Below are 14,718 nucleotides of genomic sequence, written 5' to 3'. Positions count from 1 at the left end.
GAAATAAATATAAATTTCACAGAAGAGGAAGTACAAATGCCTCATCAATATGTAAAAATGGGGAATCTCATTGACAATCAGGAAAACACAAATTTAAACTACAATGTGATACTATTTATCACTCACCAACTTGACATAAAAAATAAATATGGCTTAGGATGTGGAGCAAGGGAGCCATGTATCCACTACTTGTGAGAATATAAATATATATTGTAAATATATATATATATAACCATTTTGGAAAGATAATTTGGTATTACCAACTAAAGTTCAAAATAATCATATTCTATTTCACTTCTAGGTCTGTACCATTTGAACTCTTGTAATGGGATATTTGCACAAGATTGCCAGAAGCAACACTGTAATAGCAAAACAGAAAAAACCCAAATGTTGAAATAAGCTGTGATACAGTCATACTTGGCAATAGTCTTCAGCATTGAAAATGAAAGAACTACTGCAACAGTCATCAACATGCCTGTGTCTAAAGAACATATTGTTGACCAAAATAAGCAAATGACTAGTGAATCCATACAATAGAAATCTATTTACAGAAAGTTCAAAACCTGGAAAAATCTTAAAAATATACTGTTCATGGATATGCATATGTGATTAAAAAAACAATTTTTAAAAAAGCAAGGGAGGGCTTCCCTGGTGGCGCAGTGGTTGAGAATCTGCCTGCTAATGCAGGGGACACAGGTTCGAGCCCTGGTCTGGGAAGATCCCACATGCCGCGGAGCAACTGGGCCCGTGAGCCACAACTACTGAGCCTGCGCGTCTGGAGCCTGTGCTGCGCAACAAGAGAGGCTGCGATAGCGAGAGGCCCACGCACCGCGATGAAGAGTGGCCCCCGCTCGCCGCAACTAGAGGAAGCCCTCACACAGAAACGAAGACCCAACACAGCCCCGAAAAATAAATAAATAAATAATAATTAAAGGTGCTAATAATTAAAAAAAAAACTTTAGCCCATATCAATTTCATTCAAAAATCTCCCACTAAATTAAAAAAAAAAAAAAAAAAAAAGCAAGGGAATGATAACACAAAGTTTGGGAAGGAGTTTACCTTTGGAGAAAGGGCAGGGAGAAGCATGCAGCAGAGAGAGGGACACAAGGGGCTTCTGCGGTGTTAGTAATATCTTTTTTCCTGTGTTGCTTGGGGGACTTCCAGAGGGGGGATACTTTAAAAGTTTTAGATGGTAAAGTAATATATTAAGTTTAATTATTCTGCCACTGATCCTTCATATGAACAAAATTACATCAATTCTAAAACTGCTCAACAAAAGATATGGTCATAGCACACATTTTTTCTTTTTTAAAAATTTTTATTGAAGTATAGTTGATTTACAATGTGGTGTTAGTTTCAGGTGTACAGCAAAGTGAATTGGTTATACACACATTGTTTCTTAAATCATTCTAGTAATTTCCAAATAATTTTTTGATTTTTTAGTTGGTGTGTGTATTGTCTGACACAGCTGAGACTAGTCAAGTGGTGCCCTTTCTGTGCCATGATTTGACATGGGGTAGCAGTGTACTCTTCAATACTTACCCATCAAATTGAAGCTGCTGTATGATGTGTAGTCTCAATAAGTGGAGAAAGAAAGGGTCCATGGTGCCGAATTCTTTCTGTACCTTGTAAGGTAACATGTTCAATTAATTAATGCTGGGATATAATCGACATAGAGCATTATATTAGTTTCATGTGTACAGCATAATGATTCGATATTTGTATATAGAGTCGGCCCTCCATATCCACGAGTTCCATATCCGAGGACTTAACCAAACTTGGATCTAAAATATTTGAAAACCAAAATTTCCAGAAAGTTCCAAAAAGCAGAACTTGAATTTTTTGTGCTCTGGCAACTATTTACATAGCATTTACATTGCATTAGGTATTATAAGTAAACTAGAGATGATTTAAAGTATATGGGAGGAAGTGCTTAGGTTATGTGCAAATACTATGCCATTTTATATAAAGGACTTCAGCACCTGAGCATTTTGGTATCCACAGGGGTCTTGGAATGGATCCTCTGCAGATACTGTGGGGCAGCTGTATTGTGAAATGATCACCACAAGAAGTATAGATAACATCCATCACCACACATAGTTACAATTTTTTTTCTTGTGGTGAGAACTTTTAAGATTTATTCTCTTAGCAACTTTCAAATACACAGTACAGTATTACTAACTATAGTCGCCATGCTGTACATTACATCCCCAGGACTTAATTATTTTATAACTGGAAGTCTGTACATTTTGACCCCCTTCACTCCTTTTACTCATCTCCCACTCCCTGCCTCTGACAACCATTAATCTATTCTCTGTATCTATGAGTTCAGCTTTTGATTTTTTTTAGATTCAGCATATAAGTGAGATCATGTGGTATTTGTTTTTTTCCATCTGACTTATTTTACTTAGAAAAATGCTCTTAAGGTCCACCCATGTTGCTGCAAATGACAAAATTTCCTTCTTTTTTACAGCTGAATAATATTCCACTGTGTGTATATGTGTGTATGTGTATATACATATACACATATATATGTATGTTGTATATAAATAACATTTTCTTTTTTTTTAACATCTTTATTGGAGTATAATTGCTTTACAATGGTGTGTTAGTTTCTGCTTTATAACAAAGTGAATCAGTTATACATATACATATGTTCCCATATCTCTTCCCTCTTGCATCTCCCTCCCTCCCACCCTCCCTATCCCACCCCTCTAGGTGGTCACAAAGCATCGAGCTGATCTCCCTGTGCTATGCGGCTGCTTCCCACTAGCTATCTATTTTACATTTGGTAGTGTATATATGTCCATGACACTCTCTCACCCTGTCTCATCTCACCCCTCCCCCTCCCCATATCCTCAAGTCCATTCTCTAGTAGGTCTGTGTCTTTATTCCCATCTTGCCACTAGGTTCTTCATGGCCCTTTTTTTTTTTTTCCTTAGATTCCATATATATGTGTTAGCATACGGTGTTTGTTTTTCTCTTTCTGACTTACTTCACTCTGTATGACAGACTCTAACTCCATCCACCTCACTACAAATAACTCCATTTCGTTTCTTTTTATGGCTGAGTAATATTCCATTGTATATATGTGCCACATCTTCTTTATCCATTCATCTGTTGATGGACATTTAGGTTGCTTCCATGTCCTGGCTACTGTAAATAGAGCTACAATGAACATTTTGGTACATGACTCTTTTTGAATTATGGTTTTCTCAGGGTATATGCCCAGTAGTGGGATTGCTGGGTCGTATGGTAGTTCTATTTTTAGTTTTTTAAGGAACCTCCGTACTGTTCTCCATAGTGGCTGTATCAATTTACATTCCCACCAACAATGCAAGAGGGTTCTCTTTTCTCCACACCCTCTCCAGCATTTGTTGTTTGTAGATTTTCTGAGGAAGCCCATTCTAACTGGTGTGAGGTGATACCTCATTGTAGTTTTTTGTTTTTTTTTTTAAATGTGATGATCCATTTATTTATTTATTTATTTATTTATTTTTTTATGGCTGTGTTGGGTCTTCGTTTCTGTGCGAGGGCTTTCTCTAGTTACGGCAAGTGGGGGCCACTCTTCATCGCGGTGCGCCGGCCTCTCACTATCGCGGCCTCTGTTGTTGCGGAGCACAGGCTCCAGACGCGCAGGCTCAGTAGTTGTGGCTCACGGGCCTAGTTGCTCCATGGCATGTGGGATCTTCCCAGACCAGGGCTCGAACCCGTGTCCCCTGCATTGGCAGGCAGACTCTCAACCACTGCGCCACCAGGGAAGCCCCTGATTGTAGTTTTGATTCGCATTTCTCTAATAATTAGTGATGTTGAGCAGCTTTTCATGTGCTTCTTGGCCATCTGTATATCTTCTTTGGAGAAATGTCTATTTAGGTCTTCTGCCCATTTTTGGATTGGGTTGTTTGTTTTTTTAATATTGAGCTGCGTGAGCTGTTTATACATTTTGGAGATTAATTCTTTGTCCATTGATTCACTTGTAAATATTTTCTCCCATTCTGAGGGTTGTCTTTTGGTCTTGTTTATGGTTTCCTTTGTATGCAAAAGCTTTTAAGTTTCATTAGGTCCCATTTGTTTATTTTTGTTTTTATTTCCATTACTCTAGGAGGTGGATCAGAAAAGATCTTGCTGTGATTTATGTCAAAGAGTGTTCTTCCTATGTTTTCCTCTAAGAGTTTTATACTGTCCGGTCTTACATTTAGGTCTCTAATCCATTTTGAGTTTATTTTTGTGTACGGTTTTAGGGAGTGTTTTAATTTCATTCTTTTACATGTAGCTGTCCAGTTTTCCCAGAACCACTTGTTGAAGAGACTGTCTTTTCTCCATTGTATATCCTTGCCTCCTTTGTCATAGATTAGTTGACCATATGTGCGTGGGTTTACCTCTGGGCTTTCTATCTTGTTCCATTGATCTATGTTTCTGTTTTTGTGCCAGTACCATATTGTCTTGATTACTGTAGCTTTGTAGTATAGTTTGAAGTCAGGCAGTCTGATTCCTCCAGCTGTGTTTTTTTCCCTCAAGACTGCTTTGGCTATTCGGGGTCTTTAGTGTCTCCATACAAATTTTAAGATGATTTGTTCTAGTTCCGTAAAAAATGCCATTGGTAATTTGATAGGGATTGCATTGAATCTGTAGATTGCTTTGGGTAGTATAGTCATTTCCACAATATTGATTCTTCCAATCCAAGAACATGGTATATCTCTCCATCTGTTGGTATCATCTTTAATTTCTTTCATCAGTGTCTTATAGTTTTCTGCATACAGGTCTTTCGTCTCCCTAGGTAGGTTTATTCCTAGGTATTTTATTCTTTTTTTTGCAATGGTAAATGGGAGTGTTTCCTTAATTTCTCTTTCAGATTTTTCATCATTAGTGTATAGGAATGCAAGAGATTTCTGTGCATTAATTTTGTATCCTGCAACTTGACCAAATTCATTGATTAGCTCTAGTAGTTTTGTGGTGGCATCTTTAGGGTTCTCTATGTATAGTATCATGTCATCTGCTAACAGTGACAGTTTTACGTCTTCTTTTCCAATTTGTTTTCCTTTTATTACTTTTTCTTCTCTGATTGCCGTGGCTAGGACTTCCAAAACTATGTTGAATAATAGTGGTGAGAGTGGACATCCTTGTCTCGTTCCTGATCTTAGAGGAAATGCTTTCAGTTTTTCACCATTGAGAATGATGTTTGCTGTGGGTTTGTCATATATGGCCTTTATTATGTTGAGGTAGGTTCCCTCTATGCCCACTTTCTGGAGAGTTTTTATCATCAATGCGTGTTGAATTTTGTCAAAAGCTTTTTCTGCATCTGTTGAGATGATCACATGGTTTTTATTCTTCAATTTGTTAATATGGTGTATCACATTGATTGATTTGCATATATTGAAGAATCCTTGCATCCCTGGGATAAATCCCACTTGATCATGGTGTATAATCCTTTTAATGTGTTGTTGGATTCTGTTTGCTAGTATTTTGTTGAGGATTTTTGCATCTATATTCATCAGTGATATTGGTCTATAATTTTCTTTTTTTGTAGTATCTTTGTCTGGTGTTGGTATCAGGGCGATGGTGGCCTCATAGAATGAGTTTGGGAGTGTTCCTTCCTCTGCAATTTTTTGGAAGAGTTTGAGAAGGATGGGTGTCAGCTCTTCTCTAAATGTTTGATAGAATTCGCCTGTGAAGCCATCTGGTCCTGGACTTTTGTTTGTTGGAAGATTTTTAATCACAGTTTCAATATCATTACTTGTGATTGGTCTGTTCATATTTTCTGTTTCTTCCTGGTTCAGTCTTGGAAGGTTATACCTTTCTAAGAATTTGTCCATTTCTTCCAAGTTGTCCATTTTATTGGCATAGAGTTGCTGGTAGTAGTCTCTTAGGAAGCTTTGTATTTCTGCAGTGTCTGTTGTAACTTCTCCTTTTTCATTTCTAATTTTATTGGTTTGAGTCCTCTCCCTCTTTTTCTTGATGAGTCTTGCTAATGGTTTATCAATTTTGTTTATCTTCTCAAAAAACCAGCTTTTAGTTTTATTGATCTTTGCTATTGTTTTCTTTGTTTCTATTCCATTTATTTCTGTTCTGATCTTTATGATTTCTTTCCTTCTGCTAACTTTGGGTTTTGTTTGTTCTTCTTTCTCTAGTTCCTTTAGGTATAAGGTTAGATTGTTTATTTGAGATGTTTCTTGTTTCTTGAGGTAGGCTTGTATAGCTATAAACTTCCCTCTTAGAACTGCTTTTGCTGCATCCCATAGATGTTAGATTGTCGTGTTTTCATTGTCATTTGTCTCTAGGTATTTTTTGATTTCCTCTTTGATTTCTTCAGTGATCTCTTGGTTATTTAGTAACGTACTGTTTAGCCTCCATGTGTTTGTGTTTTTTACATTTTCCCCCCTGTAATTCATTTCTAATCTCATAGCATTGTGGTCAGAAAAGATGCTTGATATGATTTCAGTTTTCTTAAATTTACTGAGGCTTGATTTGTGACCCAAGATGTGATCTATCCTGGAGAACGTTCCGTGCGCACTTGAGAAGAAAGTGTAATCTGCTGTTTTTGGATGGAATGTCCTATAAATATCAATTAAATCTATCTGGTCTATTGTGTCATTTAAAGCTTCTGTTTCCTTATTTATTTTCATTTTGGATGATCTGTCCATTGGTGTAAGTGAGGTGTTAAAGTCCCCCACTATTATTGTGTTACTGTCAATTTCCACTTTTACAGCTGTTAGCAGTTGCCCTATGTTTTGAGGTGCTCCTATGTTGGGTGCATATATATTTATAATTGTTATATCTTCTTCTTGGATTGATCCCTTGATCATTATGTAGTGTCTTTCCTTGTCTCTTGTAACGTTCTTTATTTTAAAGTCTATTTTATCTGATATGAGTATTGCTATTCCAGCTTTCTTTTGATTTCCATTTGCATGGCATATCTTTTTCCATCCCCTCACTTTCAGTCTGTATGTGTCCCTAGGTCTGAAGTGGGTCTCTTGTAGACAGCATATATATGGGTCTTGTTTTTATATCCACTCAGCAAGCCTGTGTCTTTTGGTTGGAGCATTTAATCCATTCACGTTTAAGGTAATTATCGATATGTATGTTCCTATGACCATTTTCTTAATTGTTTTGGGTTTGTTTTTGTAGGTCCTTTTCTTCTCTTGTGATTCCCACTTAGAGAAGTTCTTTTAGCATTTGTTGTAGAGCTGGTTTGGTGGTGCTGAATTCTCTTAGCGTTTGCTTGTCTGTTAAGCTTTTGATTTCTCCATCGATTCTGAATGAGACCCTTGCCAGGTAGAGTAATCTTGGCTGTAGGTTCTTCCCTTTCATCACTTTAAGTATATCATGCCACTCCCTTCTGGCTTGTAGAGTTTCTGCTGAGAAATCAGCTGTTAACCTTATGGGAGTTCCCTTGTATGTTATTTGTCGTTTTTCCCTTGCTGCTTTCAATAATTTTTCTTTGTCTTTAATTTTTGCCAGTTTGATTACTATGTGTCTCGGTGTGTTTCTCCTTGGGTTTATCCTGTATGGGACTCTCTGTACTTCCTGGACTTGGGTGGCTATTTCCTTTCCCATGTTAGGGAAGTTTTCAACTATAATCTCTTCAAATATTTTCTTGGGTCCTTTCTCTCTCTCTTCTCCTTCTGAGACCCCTATAATGTGAATGTTGTTGCATTTAATGTTGTCCCAGAGGTCTCTTAGGCTGTCTTCCTTTCTTTTCATTCTTTTCTCTTTAGTCTGTTCTGCAGCAGTGAATTCCACCATCCTGTCTTCCAGGTCACTTATCCATTCTTCTGCCTCAGTTATTCTGCTATTGATTCCTTCTAGTGTAGTTTTCATTTCAGTTATTGTATTGTTCATATCTGTTTGTTTGTTCTTTAATTCTTCTAGGTCTTTGTTAAACATTTCTTGCATCTTCTCGATCTTTGCCTCCATTGTTTTTCCGAGGTCCTGGATCATCTTCACTATCATTATTCTGAATTCTTTTTCTGGAAGGTTGCCTATCTCCACTTCATTTAGTTGTTTTTCTGGGATTTTATCTTGTTCCTTCATCTGGTACATAGCCCTCTGCCTTTTCATCTTGTCTATCTTTCTGTGAATGTGGTTTTTGTTTCACAGGCTGCAGGATTGTAGTTCTTCTTGCTTCTGCTGTCTGCCCTCTGGTAGATGAGGCTGTCTCTGGGGTGAATTTTTAATGCTCTTGTCCTGAAGGGTTTGCTGCCTTCTTCCTATTTTCTGTTTCAACTATGTTCTGTGGCAAGTGGTTTGCACTTTACAGTCACCTCGAGGCTAGAGAGCCCGGGACCGCCTCACCTTCTGGTCGTGTTCTCCAAGCGGGTACGACCACTTAAAGACCGGCAAACCGAGCTCACTGCGGCATTCTACCACCTTCCCACCCCTGCTGCGCTTCCGCCTCCTGATGACTTACACCCACGGGTTTCCTGGGTTTCTATCTCCTTCCTTTCTGACTCTTGTACCCTGGGGTCCCAGCTTCATCCTGAGCTGTCCCTTGCAATGGCCCCATACTGCTCTTCCTTTTGCCCCGTATCCTCACATTCTTTAGGCAATCAACTCTTTTTTCTCATATTGATTACCCTTCACAGCAAATGTCAGTACATTATCATGTGGGGAAAAACAGCTTTCCCCACCAGGAGTGAGACTGGAAACAGATAGAAGCAGCCCACCTTGCTACACTCTTGAAAGTTGCCAGATTGCACAATCCAGGAAAATTAGATGTGTGAAGAATAACCCTGCTGTTTTGAAATGCTGTCAAGAGGGATTTCCCAAATTTCGTTCTTTCTTGTTTGTTTTTTTTTTTCTTTTGGTTCAAACCTGTCTTCTCATTTGCTCCACTAGCCAAGTGTCAGTATATAAAGCACCAGCCCCGTCTCCCAGGCAGGCAGCACAGGCAGCTCAGCTTCGCCGGCAGCCTCAGCAGGAAGGCACAGCCAAAGGTGAGGTGCTAGAACTTTCCAAACTTTTCCTCTTTGGAGATTCTCTCTCTTCACCAGCATTCTTGTGCTGCAGCCCAGCCCTCTGCTTCCTTCCTGAATCTACTATTCGGACAATCAGAATTCACCAGCTGTGAATACTTTGGGGGGTAGGGGTTCCATATGCTTCTTCTGTGTGAAGTCAGTGATAGGTAGAGCAGGCAGTCTACAAATGCTTGTGCATTGTTTACCTCATCTCATATTACAGAGAGGTATAGTGCCCAAACTCCTAATGCCTTTGGGAAACTTGCTGTGCAGTTGGGTTTCAGGGCTGATAGGGGATGACCGGACTGGAAAGTGGTTTATACCAAAAGCCCGCCCGTTGCAATCCCTCACACAGGAAATCATTGGGATTCCAGTGAGACACACGGAAATGAGAACTGGATCCTCTGTAATGCTATCTATCTATCGTCTATATATTGAGATAAAATTCAGTGGAATTTATTTTTGGAATGCAAGGGTGTATCCACATTACAAAACAAAAACAAGAACAAAAACCCAGACCAGTCATCCTTGTTTGTGTCTGCTCATCTCCCTGCAGCAGGATGAAGCTTTCCACGGGCATCATTTTCTGCTTCCTGATCCTGGGCGTCAGCAGCCAGAGATGGGCTACATTCCTCAAGGAAGCTGGTCAAGGTAAGGATCAAAGGATGGGTCAGGGGAAGGATGCATCTGAAGCTCCCAGGATTCACCTGAGCAGAGGCCACATCCCCACAGGGCAAAGGCCATAAGAGGGAAAAAAAGGAGCTTGGTTTTCGTGGTAGCACTTCCCCAGGTTTTTCTGGCCAGCTTTGCACCCTTGGGATTCCCAAGCCCGAGGTCACATAGAGTTTGGGCCCCAACTTTCAGCAGGAGTGAGGAAGAGATCTGGGTTCCGGAGGTGCATGTTCCCTAAATACAAGTGGGGCTCCGCTGCCCCCTTGTGGGCAAGCAGGGATGGCTCATTTCCAAGTCTCAGGTACCATGAAGTGGATGCATTAAATGGGTGGGGAATGTTCACCCTCCCCATCCACTTAATAATTATAACTAAAATACCTGAGCTTTTAATACCTGCTAGGCACTGTTCTAAGAGTTTCGCATGCATGAGTGAACTCCTTGTCATCCTCATGTTGTAATCCTTTAGTCCTGCAATGTTGGTACCATTATCTCTTACCAGAGAAACTGAGGCACCAAGAGATTAAGACACCTAACAAAGTCCTCCAGCAGAGTGGGATTTAACCCAAGACATTGAGCTCCCCCAGACCTTGCTATTAACCAAGGTACTATATGCCTCCCAGACAAGAGTACACGTGGGAGAGTGAGGGATTTGTGAACACATGTCCTGCTCTGTATCTGAGCAAATGGCAAATAGTAGGGATGTGGTGCCTTTAGAAGGCAACTTGATAGAGCTCCTCTCCCCATCATAAATGGCACAATGAATTACCTTGACAATGGTTCTACTGAGGCTGAGACCTGGCCAGAAACCAATAGCAAGAGATATATACCTCACTAGTCAGAGTGAAGTAGCAAAAATGTTTATTTCACAGAATTATTTTGTGTTATTATTTTTCTGTGATAGTTACTGAATAATTGTTTTAAGAGTTTGCTGGCCATTCTATCTAAATTCTCACAGATCCAGCTAAAAATATTTTTTCATCTCTTAGGTCAGTGTTTTTCAAAGGGCTGTTCTAGGGCCACTTGCATGAGAATCACCCGTGGTCTGGGGTGCTTTGTGGAAGGCAGGTGCCTGGGGCCACACACAACCCTTCCCCTGAATCACAATCCCTGGGGTTGAGACTGGAAATCTGGCCTTTATTAAGCACCCCAGTTGATTTTTATGCACACTGAAGTGTGCACAGTACCTCTGGTTTTGCTGACCTTAGGTGACATGATATGCCAGGCATTTTGGAAATACTTTTTAAGAAAGTCTGGACTTCAAGGATCTATTTAAATCAGTAACTCAGTGGGAATAAGTATAGTAGGAATGTCATAACTCTCAACAAAACTATCTTTCCAAATGCCAGACATGACAAATATATAATATGAAGATAAGTTATCTCATAGAGTCATTATATAAACCCTGATTATAACTCTACATTGGATTTTTCTCTTTGTCCTGATAAGTTTTTTTTTTTAACTTTGCCATTTAATTCTAGCTGATCAGAGTCCTTCTGTCCATAACTCCCTGCTCCTCATCTTCATTCTTTTTCTTTTTTTTTGTCCCACTCTTCCTAAGGATTAGAGAGGTCATAGTATACTGAGCACCTACAACGTTTTAGCCGTTAAACGTGTATTTCCTCAGTTCTTCCGTGTAACCACTCTGAGGGAGGCAATACTCCTCCATTTTATTGGAGAGGACACTGAGCTTTAGAGCTGGTGCATCGGTTGCCCTTTTTCTGCATCTGATTACCCTGTTTCTCCAAAGCTCTCTTAGGGAACTCACCTTTATCACCTGCTGATTGAATTTTGACAGTTGGCCAGGTCCAAATATGCCCCGGACATTCAGATGTACTCAGGACCGAGTTGTCCTCACTTTGTCCACAGGGATGGATTTCTCCCCTTGACTAGGTTGGGAGCATCCTATGTCTGCAGCCTCCCTCAGAATCGCCTTTGTTCTCAAACTCTGGTCAGAGGGTTTCCTGTATCTTTCCAGATAGAGGTTCATTGTACAACCAAACATCCCTTAAAGAGCATCCAACCTCCTCTTCACACACATCACACACAACCAAAAACGAAGTACCAAGAGACTTAGGATGGAATCAAACAGAGTAAAACTTGCACCAAGTATGATTCTCATAACATTAACCCAGGGAAGTGAAAAGTAAAGGAATATTCATTTCAAACCAATATAATAATCTCCAAGGGCTTAGTCAAAGGCTGAAATCTGGACCCAGTGGGAGGGAAATGTTTTCTGTCTCTATTTTGCTGAGACGTGATCACGTTCATATCATCACTTTCTTTTCCTCCCAGGGGCTAAAGACATGTGGAGAGCCTACTCTGACATGAGAGAAGCCAATTACAAAAATTCAGACAAGTACTTCCACGCCCGGGGCAACCGTGACGCTGCCGAAAGGGGACCTGGGGGCGTCTGGGCTGCTAAAGTGATCAGGTACCAGGGGCCCTGAGGATGCAGGGGTGGGTGTGAGAGCCTCGGACAGCCAGGAGGGGCCAAGCCCTGGAGAACTTCCTGTAGGGCTGTGGCCTCTCCTCCTCTTATCCACCCTCACCCTCTGTGTCCTGTGCGGGGTCTGAGTGGCTGAAGAGCAGAGCGAGGCTGGTGGGACAGACGATTCCCAAGCCTCCCCCATGGGTGCTGTTCACCCAGCATAAGGGGACCCGCAGGGCTGAGGTGTGCTGAGCCCGGGCAGCCTCAGGCTTCATCCCCTCTTTCCTAGCTCCTGTCAGAGTCCTTGATTCCTTGGAAAGAGGAGAGATGGGGAGGGTGGGCTGTTGCTCGTCAGCCCTGGAGTAATCCCCTACCTGCCCTCCTCCATTCCAGCGATGCCAGAGAGAGTATTCCGAGAGTCACAGACTTTTTTAAACATGGAGACAGTGGCCACGGACTGGAGGACTCGAGGGCCGACCAGGCTGCCAATGAATGGGGCCGGAGCGGCAAAGACCCCAATCACTTCAGACCTGCCGGCCTGCCCGACAAGTACTGAGCTACTTCTCCCTCTGCTCAGGAGACAGGGCTCAAGGGAGTGGGGACAGTGCTGAGCTAGGTTGCTATATTCTGTATCTGTAGTTCTTTATAGTTGATAAAGAGCACATAAAAATGTTTAACAAATGCTTGTGAAATCCAGTTTGTCCTTGGCATTTGGAAACAGCATATGACAGTCTTCTTGGGAACATGAGCCTATTTAATACCATGGGGATGATCAATAAACATCACAGTTTTTAAAAAGGAGATAACGCACTAATAAACAATAGTAATAATTTGGGGTAAAACTACACAGTCATCCATTGGTATCTGCAGGGGATTGGTTTCAGGACCCCTGCGGATAGCAAAATCCACAAATATTAAGTGCCTCATATAAAATGCCATAGTACAGTTGGCTCTCCACATCCGCTGAGTGGAACCCACCCATGTGGAGAGCAGGTCAGCTGTATGTCCAGAACACAGACTCTACTGTATAAACCATATATGTACCATTATATGGACCAATTGTCAGTCCATAACTCCCTGTTCCAAATCATGGAAAAGATAATAAGAATACCATGAACAACTTTGGCAATAAAGCTTAAAACTTGATAAAAATCAACAAATCCTTAGAAAAATACAACTTACAAAAACTGACTCAAGAAGAAATGAAAACTTGGATTATTCTATAATTATTATAAAAGATCAAATCTTCCCCCAGAGAAAACAGCAGTCCCAGATGGTTCTATAGACAATTTAACACTTCAAAAAAACAAATGATTGTTTTTTTGTACAAACAATTCTGCAGAGTAGAAAATATCCCCATCCTTTCTGTGAGGGTAGGAAAATTTGACACCATGAAAATCGAAGGAAAATTTAAGCAGTCAGAACTTTACAAGACTTGCTTGGTGGTACAGTGGTTAAGAATCTGCCTGCCAGTGCAGGGGACACGGGTTCAAGCACTGGTCTGGGAAGATCTCACATGCCCCCGGGGAACTAAGCCCGTACGCCACAACTACTGAGCCACGCTCTGGAGCCTGTGAACCACAGCTACTGAGCCCATGCACCAGAACTACTGAAGCCCGCATGCCTAGAGCCCGTGCTCCGCAACAAGAGAAGCCACCACAGTGAGAAGCCCACGCACCGCAACGAAGAGTGGCCCCCACTTTCTGCAACTAGAGAAAGCCTGCGCTCAGCAACGAAGACCCAACGCAGCCAAAAATAAATAAATTAATTAATTAAAAAAACTAGGTAGCTAAAAAAAAAAACTTTACAGAATATTACCAATAACAAGTTGTGAAGCTGAAAGAAACTTTCAGCCACTGATAATTTCCTAAACTACCAATAATAATTTTAAAAAATTTAAACTGGGCTTCCCTGGTGGCGCAGTGGTTGGGAGTCTGCCTGCCAATGCAGGGGACATGGGTTTGGGCCCTGGTCTGGGAGGATCCCACATGCCGCGGAGCAACTGGGCCCATGAGCCACAATTACTGAGCCTGCGTGTCTGGAGTGTGTGCTCCAGACAAGAGAGGCCGCGATAGTGAAAGGCCCGCGCACCGCGATGAAGAGTGGCCCCCGCTTGCCACAACTAGAGAAAGCCCTCGCACAGAAATGAAGACCCAACACAGCCATAAATAAATAAATAAATAAATTTTAAAAAATAAGTTGAAAAAAAAAAGAATATGGCAGTGTTATTAAAAAAAAAATTTAAACTATGCTAAAGACAGAATTACCTATTTTTTGTTACAGAAAATGATCTTACAAGGTCACTGTTATATAAAAAAATGATCAAAGAAACCTCAGCAAAAAGTATATTAAAAAAGGATTGCAAATAGGCAGAGCACAGAGGATTTTTAGGGCAGTGAAACTAATTACTCTGTATGATACTATAATGGTAGATATCTGCCATTATAAATTTCCAGAGCCATAGAATGTACAACACCAAGAGTAACCCTAATGTAAACTATGGACTCTGGGTGATAATGATGCACCAATGTAGGTTTATCAATTGCATCAAATGTTGTACATTGTATCTGGTGGGGAATGTTGATAATGGTAGAGGCTATGTATGAATGGGGGCAAGGGTTCTTAGGGAAATCTCTATACCTTCTGCTTAGTACTGCTGTGGCT

At 40.8% G+C, this 14,718-nt stretch overlaps 1 protein-coding gene across 1 annotated transcript; it reads left to right on the top strand.

Annotated features, from left to right (window-relative positions):
• The first annotated feature begins 8,847 nt into the window (after positions 1-8,847).
• Positions 8,848-12,735, top strand: LOC137771263 (serum amyloid A-2 protein-like). The gene is made up of 4 exons (XM_068554422.1): positions 8,848-8,933; positions 9,511-9,605; positions 11,919-12,057; positions 12,448-12,735. The coding sequence occupies exons 2-4, from the start codon at positions 9,515-9,517 to the stop codon at positions 12,608-12,610; spliced, it is 393 nt and encodes a 130-aa protein (XP_068410523.1). The 5' UTR covers positions 8,848-8,933; positions 9,511-9,514; the 3' UTR covers positions 12,611-12,735.
• Positions 12,736-14,718: the final 1,983 nt, after the last annotated feature.

Source organism: Eschrichtius robustus, chromosome 11, assembly GCF_028021215.1.
Source record: "Eschrichtius robustus isolate mEscRob2 chromosome 11, mEscRob2.pri, whole genome shotgun sequence".
NCBI classification, from domain to species: Eukaryota; Metazoa; Chordata; class Mammalia; order Artiodactyla; family Eschrichtiidae; genus Eschrichtius; species Eschrichtius robustus.
Note: the sequence above shows the minus strand (reverse complement) of the source record. Positions and strands in the feature narration are given on the sequence as shown.